Genomic DNA, 13,653 nt, shown 5'->3' on the forward strand with positions numbered 1-13,653 from the left:
AATACAAACTGTGTGTTAGTAGATTCAGACTGAGCCCTGGGGGTTGCATTTGTGGGAGTGTGTTTGGGTACCTGTGAGTGTAATGTGATCCAGGAAGTCCAGTTTGAGTAAGAGATTAATGTGTTTAAAGAAATATCAGATGCGCAACTGTTTATAATACTCTCAGGCAGGATTTTAGAATTCTGGAAAGTTAGTGGTATGTTATCTTTTATAACAACTCTGACACAAGAAATAATCCACTAATATGCTCTTGATTGGCAAAGGTTGAGCCTAAACATTTCCTTTCTGCAGTATAATAAATCAAATAAAACCACACACAAAGAAAAGCATATTGTATTAATAAATAAATTCTACATCACAACATATTTGCACCCAAATACATGAACATACGTTTTGGAAGTATGAGAAAAGAAGGAAATAAATGCTGAAAAGTATTAACATGTACTCTTGGTTTCAAAATAAGGGTAAATAAAATCCATATAGAATTATACAGGAATTTATAATACCCGGTCATTATTTTTAATGCACCAGCATACACAGTATTACACTTAGAGTCTGAATATTACCCGTTCCAGAAGGCTGACAGATTAATTTTAGCCACTGCTTCTGTTTGTATTATGTTTTCTATAACCTTTCTGTGTCTGTGCCTAGGTGTGTGTGTCCTGTGTGCAGGTTACATTGAAAACAAAATCAGCAGCTTCCTGTCCAGCTGAAGGTGGACTACCGTTCCACTGGGCTTCACCTCAGAGACTTTATAAACTCATGCACAAACATTTGCTAACTCTAGCTGTCATTTCTTCCTCTCTAGGTGCCTGGCTGAAGTCAGAGGAAACAGTGGCAATGAAAACAAAGAGAGCTGACTTTGCTGCTGCTTTCCTCCGTGGCCGGATGATAGTAGCAGGAGGACTTGGTAAGAAAAACAAGTCAACAAAAACATCTGCTGCTCAAATAGGTTTGTGGTGCATTTGGCGTGCTGTGATTCATGGCAGAACAACTTGACAGATTAAAACACATACTTAGAAGCGTTCATATTGCTTGTTTGAAGCAGCCAATACTTTATAGCAGAGGTTGATAATAAACCTGTTACCTCTCATCAGCTGTTTTAAATAGAGAGGGACTCATTAATTTAGATTTGAAATCAATGTCACAAGGTCATGGTATATCCGAGAGTGGTAAAGGTGACAGCTGGACTTGCTTAAGGTTCTTGAAGACGTTTCATCTCTCTCGATGGAGAAGCTTCTTCAGTTTTGACTGCTGAGTAGTCCATCTGCATCTGACGAACAAGGGACACTCCTTGGAAGACAGCAATCAGCACATTTTGCTTAGAGAAGACCGATGATTTGAAAGAGGAGTGAAAGAAGCTATCTGTGTCAAACTGGTGAAACCATTACTAAATATAGGGGTGGTCTGCAACGCCATTCATCATCCACTTACAATTCAATCTTGACATCCTATGAAAGACAATTAACACCAAATTACACATTGGCCCAGATGATGGTTGGGTCAGGGAGCTATATGTAATCTTAACAGCCCTTAATGGGTAAACAACTCTGTAGAGATTAAGTACCTGGACTCTCCACCAGTCAGTCAGAAATGATGAAGCTTCTCGGATGAGAGGCAAAAATCTTCAAGAGCCTCAAGTAAGTAGAATTCATTCTCTGGCAAATGAACTTTCACTCATGGCTTACTGCTCACTAACTCAGCTCCAACATCCTGCACACCTGGATTTCTTTTGTGCAGTCATGCTAATCATTTAGGCGTGTTTATATTTAAAGCCCTGTAGTTTGGGCACTATATGTTAAAAGGGCATTTTTCAGCACAGTTCTTTTAATTAATAGTGTAATACCTACTTAAGTTAGAGCTGAGGCTAGAGTTATTTTGTTTTGAATTGAATGTGCTGAAGCATTGACAGTCATGATTGTATATGATTGACTGCTTTGAATTTGATGACCATGATTTTTTTGATGATGTCAAAATTTAGAAAGTCTGAAAAAAGGACTGGCTGTAGTACATATATTTTATATTACCTTCCACCTGTAAAGCCTGCATGCCAGTAAGACAGTAGGAAGGAAAATTCAAAGGCTTTGATATTTTTAATGTGTGTGCAAGTGTGTATCCCCATGTTCTCGAGGTCATGAACCCTCAGCACTGGACACAGTGGAGGCCTTTCATCCTCAGAAGAAGAAGTGGGAGAGGTTGGCTCCCATGACCTTCCCCCGATGTTCTGTTTCCTCCATCGTTATTAGAGACCGCCTCCTGGTGGTGGGAGGAGTCAACCAGGTACAACCAGGGCTCAGTTCGATGGCAAAGGTTGCACAGTCTACAGTATTTACATTAAAACAAGACATAATTATTGTAACCGAACAAGACATATTGTATATGATTGTTGATGGTGGCAGATGCTCACAGTTCAAAAAGACAAATGTATCCCACAGTGTACTTGTTTATTTATACTCTCACTTTAATGCAAAGTGCCTCTGCAGCTGCTGACTGTGATTTCATGTGGAGTGACACTCTGTGGTGAAGTGTGTGAAGTGAGCAGATATGTGTTTGGAAAAGGCTCCTAGCTGTCTGTCTACCTACTAACAACATGTCTGTCTATTACGGTCACGCCTACGCCGATCTGTCCCTGCTTTGCACTCCGCACATGAGAGCACTGGACAGTAATGGCCTACTTTATCCAGTAAGGAATTTGTCATGGAAAAATCCCTCTGTTATAATAACAAAAAGTGTGTCCAGAAATTACCGAGGGCAATGTCTTCACTACAGTTTAGGTTGTTATTGTAAGAAATAAGTAGTGAAATATTTCAAAACGAAATATAAAAATAGAAAACAAATACATTTAAACCTACCATCAGTAGCAGCAGTAAGTCCTCTTAGATTCCTCCTTAGCTAAGCATAAAAGCATAAATGGCTTTTGTTATTGTCACAACATATTATGCTGGAATTATCTTAAGACTGTACCCATCACTACAATTAGTTCTCATCATCATTAAACCCAATCAGTGGATGCTGCCTTGTTGAAAGCCCACTAGTACGGTAGTCACAGGTTTGAAGGCTGTCTTCGTGTGTGTGTCCTCCTTTCTCTTGGCCTCGATAGAGGTTTGGATGTTTTTTGCTCTGTGGCGCAAAGTTCTGATGACTCCTAGATGGTGTTGCAGTGGGTAATGGGAGTCAAATAGCAGGTATTGGTCTGTGTTTGGGGGTTTCCTGTAGACTTCTAGTTCTAGATTAGACCCAATGATGACATCACAGTCCAAAAAGACCTGTTCTCGTTGGTGTCCTCTCTGGTGAATTTGATGTTTGTGTCTACTGCATTGATGTGATCTGTGAAGGCTTGAATGTCCTGGGTCTTGATTTTCACCCAGGTGTCATCCACATATCTGAACCAATGGGTCGATACCATCCCAAATTTGGTCTTGGTTAAGAAAGGACACACTTCACGCCCAGTTTGTGGATCAAAGGGGTCACAGGCGTCGACCATCAGGTCCTGTGCCCTCACCTGTGCTCACTGCTATTGTTCACCTAATGAGCCTGTTTAGGCCAGGTGTGAAGTGAAACCAACTCAGGAGCTATGGAGCTAATAATCTAATGATCTTGTCCCATTACGTAGTTCAGCTAACGAGCATATTTGGGCTAGGGGTGGAGTGAAACCAACCTGAATGATAAATTTGAGATTCTATACCAGCTTTCCCTCAGACCGATGAAGCTGGTTGGATAAGTAGTGAAACGTTTTGACCTAAAAACTAGAAGACCAGTTGCCATGACTCAACCTCTAGGTCGCTATTCAAATGTAAGGATTTAAATATGCATTTGAATTCAAATGTAGTTTAGTTTCAGAATATCATATTCATATTCTTCTCCAGCTGTAACTTTGTCTTTTGATGAAAAAATACCTCTGTCTTATAATGTTGCTGAGATTACATATCAACTTTCTAGCTTCTAGATCAGTCACAGTCAGGCTCCCCCGTGTTGTCTGATATGTAGGGCCAGGTATTAGAAAGTTGCTGGAATCAAAGCAAATGTATATTGTATGTCATTCATTGCAATGAATGCACTGTAAGAGTGCATTCTTTATCTGTCCCGTTGTGGGTCAGATAAAGGCTGTGCAGAGTTCCAATCGGTTTTCCCGTTCTTTGTGAAGGAAACTGGATTGTGTCTATAATCATTTGCACACTTAAAGACCGGAGCAGCTGGGAAGCAACTCTAGCACAGAATGCTGCCTTGTGAGGTGTACATCAGTTCACGGATATTGTACAACAAGGTGTTCCAACATAAGACAAGGACACACACAGTGTCATTAACGCAAAGAAAATGAAACCAGGCCCAGTCACCATTGCAGCCACAGTGGCAGCAGTTTCAGACCTACAGTTGTAGACCAACTTGCACCACCTGTCTGCAAGACAAGCCACAGCAGCTAATAAAAGGACAGTACTAATACTTTCCAAACCAGGGCACCTCAGAGTGCTTTATCATCCTTATATTATAGCCACTGTGGGTGAAAAAGAGGCTGTGTATGAGAGATTTTCTTTTTAACCGCATGACTGGCTTTGATAAGTGGTTATTTAATACCTGACACACTGATTGGTACTGAAGTACATGCCAGTATGGAACATTTTGACAATGTAATTTCTTTCTCTCTCAGGTTCCTAGCTCTGCCCATGAGATCCTGTATATAAAAGAAGAAGAGTATCTGTAGCCACGCTAAATGAATGCAGCAGATCGACTCCTCTTCCTCTCCAACTTTCTCATGTATTGGAAAAGATAACATTGCCCCCTGCTGGGCTTTACTGACACTCAGACCCACATGTAGATGCACACATGAACAATGGAGGAGCTGGCTCTTTCTTTATACTGAGTAGTGTTTCTACATACTTTCAGTATGTAACACTTTTGCATTGTATGTTGTAGTGCATACTTGGAGAAGAGAATATTTTGTAGCTATTATGTCTATTAATGTAGACAGAAAATATATGGAGAACTTATTGCGTATATGCATTTCAAGATGTTTGTTTTTTGTGTCTCTTTGTTAATGTGTCTATTTATAGACCTACAGTGTGTAGCTCGATAGCAACTGAGCATTTGCAAATGCACAATGATGTTTAATTTAGTTTGAAAACATGACTGCAATATTTCTATATGAATAATGTCATCTAGCAAAAAGGTTATTACAAATTGAGGGTGTTTGCTAGTGAAATGTACTGTAACAACATTTGCACTAAAGCAATTAACACAAAGTGAGAACTGATAATCAATAATCGATAAGTTGTAGTTTAATGTATTGTATGTTGTAATTGCATTGGCGATGCTGTGCTATCCCTTTTCTGTGCTGTAATAGTTCTTACATGTGATTACAATCATAGATCTATATATGCATATATGAAAAGTGGAGGTATGTCAAATGAAAGTAAGTTTGTTTAAGTGACTGCCAGACTGTTCTTGTAGGCAAAGATCTTATGACCGATACATATTATTCCTGCAACAATACAGCTTCTCTTTTGTTTGTATTTTGATTTGTGCAACATGTGCTGTGTAGTAACAATCATGAAGTAATAACATATCACTCAGGTTATGTTGTTAAAGTTTTGTTTTTAAGAGTTATTTTACTGGCTGGTGTTATGTTCGTTGTAATTTTAGCCAATGCTAAACGCTCGTCTCAGATGAATAAGTTGTGGAATATTTTCAGTGTTAAAATTCCTAATTTTTTCTACAACACAAAACACATTCAGTCTCTGTTGTACACCAAATCGTGTCATGTAATATTAAGGGTATGAGTAGACAATTCAGAATAAATATGATCTGCATTTTGCTTTGTACTTAATCTCCACTAGATGGCAGTAATTACACACATAAATGTAGCAATGAGCTTTTGAGGGGTTAACTGACTCATTATAGTGTTCAGCATGAAGCATAAGCTGACCTTTTTATTTTTCTACTAAATTTCTTTAAATAGTAATGACAGGCTTTCTTATGCTAAATGTAAACATTTCAGAAACAAGTAGTACATCATGATGAACAATACCAAAACCAGAACGAAGAAGAAAATGCCCAGTATAGTGTCTGAAGATTTAATTTTTGTTTATATACTGAGGTATTTCAGTGGTTGTTTTTACTGGTTTTGTGCTGAACTGAATGTAATCTCTTGAACCAGTACCATACAGAACAAAGCATAGGTACTGACATTCATTTGTATGTACTGACATTCATTTGAATGGTGAAGCCAAAGTGGGAGGTTACCTCTTTGCTTTGTTACCCTCTGTTCAAATTAACGTTAATCACTGGACATAAATAAAAACTGAAGAACTTTATTAGGAATGTCTGAGCTATCATGACACAGTAACATTTTTATTCACCTGCTGTCTGATTGTAAATCTCTCAATAGGACAAGGGTTTTATTTAGAACTTCTATATTAGCTGCTTACCATATCATATCTGTTGTGCCTGATAAATATCTGGCACTGCTTAAAAGATGTGATTTGATAGGTACTAAAGAGTCCTACCATCAGAAGTGATTCGCACACAATTTATGCCATACTGCAGTGATTACTATACTCAAAATGTTACAGCAGGGGTTAGTAATGGCTGGTAAGACCATTTAGGCCATGCTTATTCACTTACTTGACATCCATGCTGATTTCCTCTGTGAAGCTTTTTCTGCTGCCCACTAAGGATCAAATTTTGCTCTATAAATAACTCCCACAACCACACTCACACGCACACATTTTAGACATCATCCAGTCTAAAATGGGCTGATTGCATTCAAGTGAGGCTTGGCTGCGTGTTTGTGACCACTCTTTCAGGCCGCTGTATTCATCTCTGTGTTTTTTCCACATTAACTCACTCAAGCTAATTGCCCTACTGAAGCAGCAGAGAGACACGGGGCAGGGGTGGATATGGGGGGTACCAGTTATTAGTCTAAACTATTGACTCTTGCCATCCAGGTAATAGGAAGATTAATTGTACAGCCCATGACTTTCACTATAACACAAACAAAATAAATGTGTCTTGTATCCAATGGATAAAATGCAAATTTCTCTAGAAAATCAGACATGATTATCTTACTAGCTGTGTACTATTGACAGCTGATGCACTTTGGTATGTACATTAATGATAATGATTCAGGTTTTTTCCCCCAAAATATCAATAATGAAGCTGACACTTATTAATTTTCTAAAAGGATGCGAATAAACAACTAAAACAGATACCAGTGTTACTCCATTAATAGTTAAAAGGCAAATAATAATTTAATACTGTTTTCTTGGTTAATACATTATTGGCTTTTTGTTCTTTTACACGCCTTTTTTACACACCTCATTTGAATAGTGTCTGTTAGTGTCTTTAAGGCCATTTCAGAGCGTCCACCCAATGATGACAGATGAGTGAAATGTAAAAGAAATATTTGCAATAGCACAGTGCACTGTGATCTTTTCTGGTTTTTCTGGTTGTTTGCTTGAGGTCATAGTTGGTTTGACAACACGATTTCCAAAGCTGTTGCATAATTTATGGGAACAAGTGTATTTGCACAGTCAAATGCTACTTTAGCAGGAAATTCAGTGTGTGTGTGTATGTGTGTGTGTGTGTGTGTGTGTGTGTAAGTAAAGATGGGTGTACAGTGGTGAGTGTCAGATTAGTGGAGGGTAGTCTGACCAAAGTACATGATGGTGAATGGTCATTTGTTATATCTTTCATATGGTTTTTATTTTGTGATAAAAAAAAAAGATCAATCAGATTATCCTGAAAAATACTGTATACCCTGTAGTCATGATTTGTATTTAATGTGTATTGTACATTGTACACAACCTTCCTTAATGAACTTCAAGAATGGTGCCAGATTTAATTATAACTATGATGTTTGTGATCACAAGGTGACATGCTGACATGATGAACAAACCCAATTATAGGACAATAGTCGACTGTGAAATTATTCAGTAGCAAATAAAAATACTAAATGTAGGTAGTATTATCAGTAAAGTGTATTTAAAGGGCTATAAAGTAAAAGAGCTCATTATGCATGAAAAATGCCCATACAAATTTATTATATTTTAAAAAATGACAGATTAAAATAATAGTTTGACATGTTGGTAAATAAAGTTATTCACTTTCTTGCTGACAGTAGGAGGAGATGGGATTGCTCCTATGTTTCTGTTTGTCAGCTAAATATGAAGCTACCACCCATAGCATGCTTAGCTTATAGGCTGGAAAGGGGAAGAACAGCTCGTCTGGCTCCGCCCAAAGATAACACACCTTCTAAAGCTCGCTAATAAGCCATTTCCACTCACAGAGCTTTCCTTCTCTGTCTTTCACACACATTTTAGGTCAGTTATTACAGGCAGGTTCTGCATATACATTTACTAAAAATGAAAGTTCCTCCCTTAGGTCCTTTAGGGCTGTTGCTAATTTAGTAAAAAAAAAAAAGTGACAAAATATAATCATCAACAACCAACATCAACATTTTCCCATGAAGAACAGGCATCATCTCTAATTTGTTTGTTGACTAAATGAAGAGCTGACCAAGATGGAGTTCAAAAATAGAAAAAATCTCAATACAACTTATAGACTATACTATATTATATTATACTATTTAGTTATTAATATTTTTTTTATGCTCCACATTCTACACAGCACTTTTTTTTGTCTTCTGGTGTATTCAACTATTCATTTTTCCAAATGTAGCTTTACAGAAACAGTCTTCTACTATCAGGTCCCTTTATGCAACATAAATGGGATTGTTCCAGACCTGTTAGTTGTGATTAGTTGTGATAATATTTATTAACCAATGTAATATTGTGATAGTTACGTATTATTATGCACAGGTATTGTAATTATGTATAATTGTGTGAATATTATGTTTAACTGGGTTGCCATATCTTGTCTAAGATAACAAAAATCCAACTTGTTAATAAAACAAACTACAATGATACTGTTCAGTGTTTCAGCTCAACTTTAAAGTAGGTAAAGTAGTAAGTAACATTGTCCTCCACCTTTGAATCTGCCTCCAGTTATTGACTCATTATTGAACCATCATTCTAATGATATAAATAAAAACACAAGACTAAACAAAAGCGGCCATTGATGTTCATTTTAACTCATTGCTAAGCTTACCAGTTGTTGTATTTTGATTTTATTCATTCATTGCTGCAGAAAAAAAAAACCCTTAACACTGCACAGCGTGCCTATGTAAAAGATCAGTGTTGCAGGGTGTACAAGATTGGCAATAAGGTAAAAATGCTTTACGATAAGGCAAGCATGTTCCACACGCCTAAGGTAGTGAGAAGCTTCTGATGTAGTAGACCAGGGTGATGGTTCCCTAATTTAAAAAGGGAACCAGAGGGTGTTTAGCGAAGCATCACAATGCTCAGCCTCACTGGGAAAAGTTATGCCAGAGTGCATAGGAAAAGACGCTTCAGTCCAGGAGGAACAATGTGGATTCTGCCCTTTTCATGGAACAGTGGACCAACTCTTTACCCTTGCATACTTGCATAACTACTGAAGAGGTCATGGGAGTTTTCCCATTCAGTCTACATGTGTTTTTTTTTGTTTTGTTTTGGGTTTTTTTGGGGGTTTTTTTTGGACTTTGAGAAAGAGGTTTCCAGATCCAGAGATTGAGTACCTGGGCCTTTGCTATGTGGCCTTTGGGCCTTGTGCAACCAGAATCAGAGTTGTGTCTATATCCTCTGCAAAAAGTCAAATATGTTTCCAATGGGTGTTGACCTCTGCCAGGATTTTCCCTTGTCTCAGTCCTGTTTATGATCTTCATGAACAGGATCTCAAGATACCATCCAGGTGGAGGATTGTGTCTGGTTTCGGGACTTCAGAATTGCATCTCTGCTTTTTGCAGATGATGTCGTCCTGTTGGCTTCAGCAGACCATGACTTTCAGCAAGCCCTGGGGCAGCTGGGCTGAGAGTCAACACCTCCAAAGAGTGGATTACTCCCTTTGAGTGAGAAATGAGTTTTCTGCCTTAAGTTAAAAGTGCAAATATCTTTAGGTAGAGTACCAGTTCATTATGGTGTAGGGGGAGCTTAGCTGGAGGATGAGGCTTTTAATTTAACAGTCAGTCTGTTAAACCCTTATGGCCATTAGCTCTGGGCAGTGACAGAAAGAACTAGACTGCAAACACAAGCAACAGGTGACAGTCAACAGAGAGATGAAGGCATCGTTCCAGCTTACTTATCGACAGTATTCTGACTTCTTTTTAATGATCTCAACTAGAATGATGCTCAGATCCAAGTTGTAATTAACTGTAATTTACCTGATGGAATGAAGTGACTGGATGATGTTAATGACAGCACTCACACCAGTCAATGAAACAACTCAATGGAGAATAAATAGAAGGGAACACTCAAACTCAGGTTGGTTGCATTTTTCTGCCGCTCCACTATGTGTAGGGGACCAAAGTTGGAAGGGATGGGAGAGAGAGCAGGGGAGTGTGTTCGGTGGACAGCCATTCATCCTGAGCTGAGGGAAGGTTTCCAACTCTCCCCCTCTGACATTCTTCTGGGCTCATTGAAGCCCCGGGACAGAAGTGGCCCAAAACTGGCACAGACCGCCTTAGCGTTGCCAGGGACAGCCACTCTCCCGAGGTGTTGGGGGGGGGGCCCAACGCTGTTTTGTCTTCCTTTCTCACCTCACTTCCTGGTTTGGAAGAAGAGGCTGGCAAATCTACCAGCAGAAAGACCCAATACTACACTTTATGGTCACATAAGACCTAGATAACTCCATTGAGTTTGCTATTTCTGTCATCAGTGGCAGTCAGTGACATAGTGTTCCTTTTTTACACTCTAAAGGAAACACCCATCGAGCATTGTTGCCAACCTGAAGCAAAGATTAGTCATATGTCAGCAGTTACACTGACCAGCTGCCAAATAAGTAGAGTCCAGGGCCATTTTGAGGTATAAGATAGCTGGGGTGCCACCAGCTGAAAGGCAAGCTATGCTTTAAATCACATCCTCAGCCTGTCTCAAACCAGAATAAGATAGTAAAACAAGTAAATTTATTAAGAGGTAATACAAACAGATGATGTTGATGTTGACACTACACAGGAATTTGAATGAAATTGAATAAAGTTACACTGAAAGGTTTTGCAATATTATTATAATTTACTTAAAATATTCTAAAAATGTCTCTATCTCCTCTACTGCATGAGTGGTCATTTTGCCCGGATCACCAAAATATCCAGAAACACAAACATGGAACATCAGAATGTGGTCCTCTCAGACCTACAATCAGTGAACATTTAATGTTACATCTTGTTGCTTCCTCCCATCTTGTGTTGAGTAAACAGCTTTGTAAATCAAGAGTAAAACACTAACATAACATCAGGAGCTTGTAGACTTCCAGGTGTGTTAACAAAATCAGTAGAAATAACAACGTAAATCAATAAATAAATACTTTTTGTAATTCAACTGTTCACGGTGTGGTTATTTTCCTGTAGCGCTATCTGTGTGAATAGAGATCTGTTTCGGTAAGCGGTTTTACTGGGTTATCTGGAAATCTTTGCTCATAAAGGCCAGAGAAAGTCTTTGAATTCTAAAAATAAACAGGTCAAACATTAACTTACAGTTTACAGTCTGGAAAATTATTTTTATGAGTTATTAAACCTGCTTCCTGAAAAAAAGTTTTTTTTTTCACATAGACATCTTCTAAAAATGTATTTAAAAATTTGCCCAGCAAATTCAGTCAGACTTTTCTGCCTCATGTCTGAAATCAGAACAGTAGTACATATTCACTCTGGTAAATGGCATAAAAATAAATGAATAACAAGCTTAAGCTCAGTTATATGTCATATATATGAATAATCCCTTATGTATTCTAACTTTATGTAAGAGTTGCTGAGTTTGATCATGATTATTAATCTTCTCATCTAATTCCTGGTTAGAAAGCACATAAGCATATTTGTCAATTTCAATTAAGTCATTTGGCCGAAAACAAACACAAGTGTTTGTTTTCACTTTTTCAGTCCACAATATTGCAAAACAAACACTTGTGTTTGTTTTAGGACAGGATTGACAGGAATAATAAATGCTCATTCCCTGGAGTGGCAAAGAGGCTACATCATTCATTGTATATATGTCCTAAAGTGAAACGCATGTGTTCAAAGAAGGGTCCAACCTTCTCCGGGAACACATCTTCTTTCAGACATTTTACTCCCATTCCTCACGTGCATATTTGTGTGTGTCAGTAGAAATATGCAAATTAAAACCTGCAGTATGAGTAATATGGGCACAGAGTGCAAAGTTCCCAGTTATCTATGAGTGTAGCTTAAAAGCAGCAAGACAATCACCCACAGAACACGAGTGTTGCAATGTAGCTGACTCTCATTCCCCTGTCGATATTGAGTGCTTACACCGTGTGTGAACTGGCTACCACTATCTTAAGGTGGTTGGGGACTGACTGTAGCCTCTGCTTTCTGGGCAGTGCTGGGACTGCTGATGCTGAGCTGAGCAGCTGTATAGCAACAGGCAAACAGCACAACAAAGCTGCAAGTCCTCTGGGGACATTGTTAGAGCTGCTGCCCTCCTAGGAACAGCATGAGGAGACTGAGGCAGCATGCAGTCTATCTGACACAAAAACAAACACATACTGTGCAATGCCTAGATGAAAAAGAGCCTTGGTATCCAATAGGACATTATACTGTGTGGTTATTTCAGCTAATTAAGAACTGTAATATCAAAGAAATAATGGTATGGTGCTACAGAAGATGTAACAAAAAAGCCATAGACCACTATGTGACCCTTTGAGCTCACTGTTTTGGGTTTATGGCCAGCAATTTTAATATTTTTTGTATTTTGAGTCAACATACTTCAAGATATTTCCAGTAGCAGCAGCAGGAGGCAAAATAAAAAAGCTCCAAATAACAAAGAGAGAATTAGCAACTATTCGGTGAAACTGGTTGGTTATTTAGTAGCTAAGGAATGAGGTATTTTTTTGTCTAGTCACCAGAAACATGTGTCCAAATGTTTGCCGTTTATTTGCTGGATGTGTAAGTGTTCTGTGTTCTGTTTTGTGTCTTTATTTGTTCCTCCAAACATTTCTGGCTTGATTTTAGTGTCAAATAGTGTGAACATGAGCACCCATTCCTAGCCTTTATTCTTTCGCAACAAAGACATTTAATTTCAGTTTTTTTCTATATTTATCTCAAGCACATATTCACTTTTTCAGTCCACAACTGTTGCTTGATGACAGACAAAGGTAAATATGGGTGTTGTCTGTGCTGAGCCTTGAAGAACTCTACAGGTACTTCAATAAATCCATGTAACCCCACAGGCACAATAAAAACTAACCTATATCTATAATATACCTATATATATTATACATGACCAATAATAAAATACACTGTATTAGAGAAAAGGAAAATTGATAATTTGGAAATTTTATCAAAATCTGATCTGAGGCAAATGCCCCAAATTCAGGGCTGCAGTGAGGACTAAACAGGTCTGTTTAACTGTCATCTGTCAAATTCTGAAACAGCATCTGTGCTGACCTTGCACCTGTTAATGTGGTAATACAGGGCTTTCAGTTGCTTCCACAAATACCAGGAGTGCTTGTTTATTGAAAATGTCAGCATTATTGGCACCTTGTTAACAGAATAAACTATCAACCCAACACACACTTCAGACTATAGGAGCTGCAGTCATTGTATAGACTGAATCA

The 13,653-nt window shown here is 38.3% G+C and overlaps 1 protein-coding gene across 4 annotated transcripts in view; it reads left to right on the forward strand.

Moving 5' to 3' along the window:
- klhdc8a (kelch domain containing 8A) overlaps positions 1–4,973 on the forward strand; it is a 37,112-nt gene extending 32,139 nt beyond the window's left edge. For 3 of the 4 annotated variants that reach the window (XM_026307410.1, XM_026307411.1, XM_026307412.1), the window contains 3 exons: positions 809–910; positions 2,132–2,280; positions 4,646–4,973. In XM_026307410.1, coding sequence (XP_026163195.1) covers positions 809–910; positions 2,132–2,280; positions 4,646–4,699 — 305 coding nt within the window. In that variant the 3' untranslated portion in view covers positions 4,700–4,973. Of the gene's footprint in view, positions 1–808; positions 2,281–4,645 lie in introns of those variants that run through there. The other variant, XM_026307413.1, reaches the window with a different exon arrangement.
- Positions 4,974–13,653: the final 8,680 nt, after the last annotated feature.

Source organism: Mastacembelus armatus, chromosome 5 (genome assembly GCF_900324485.2).
Source record: "Mastacembelus armatus chromosome 5, fMasArm1.2, whole genome shotgun sequence".
Taxonomy (NCBI): Eukaryota; Metazoa; Chordata; class Actinopteri; order Synbranchiformes; family Mastacembelidae; genus Mastacembelus; species Mastacembelus armatus.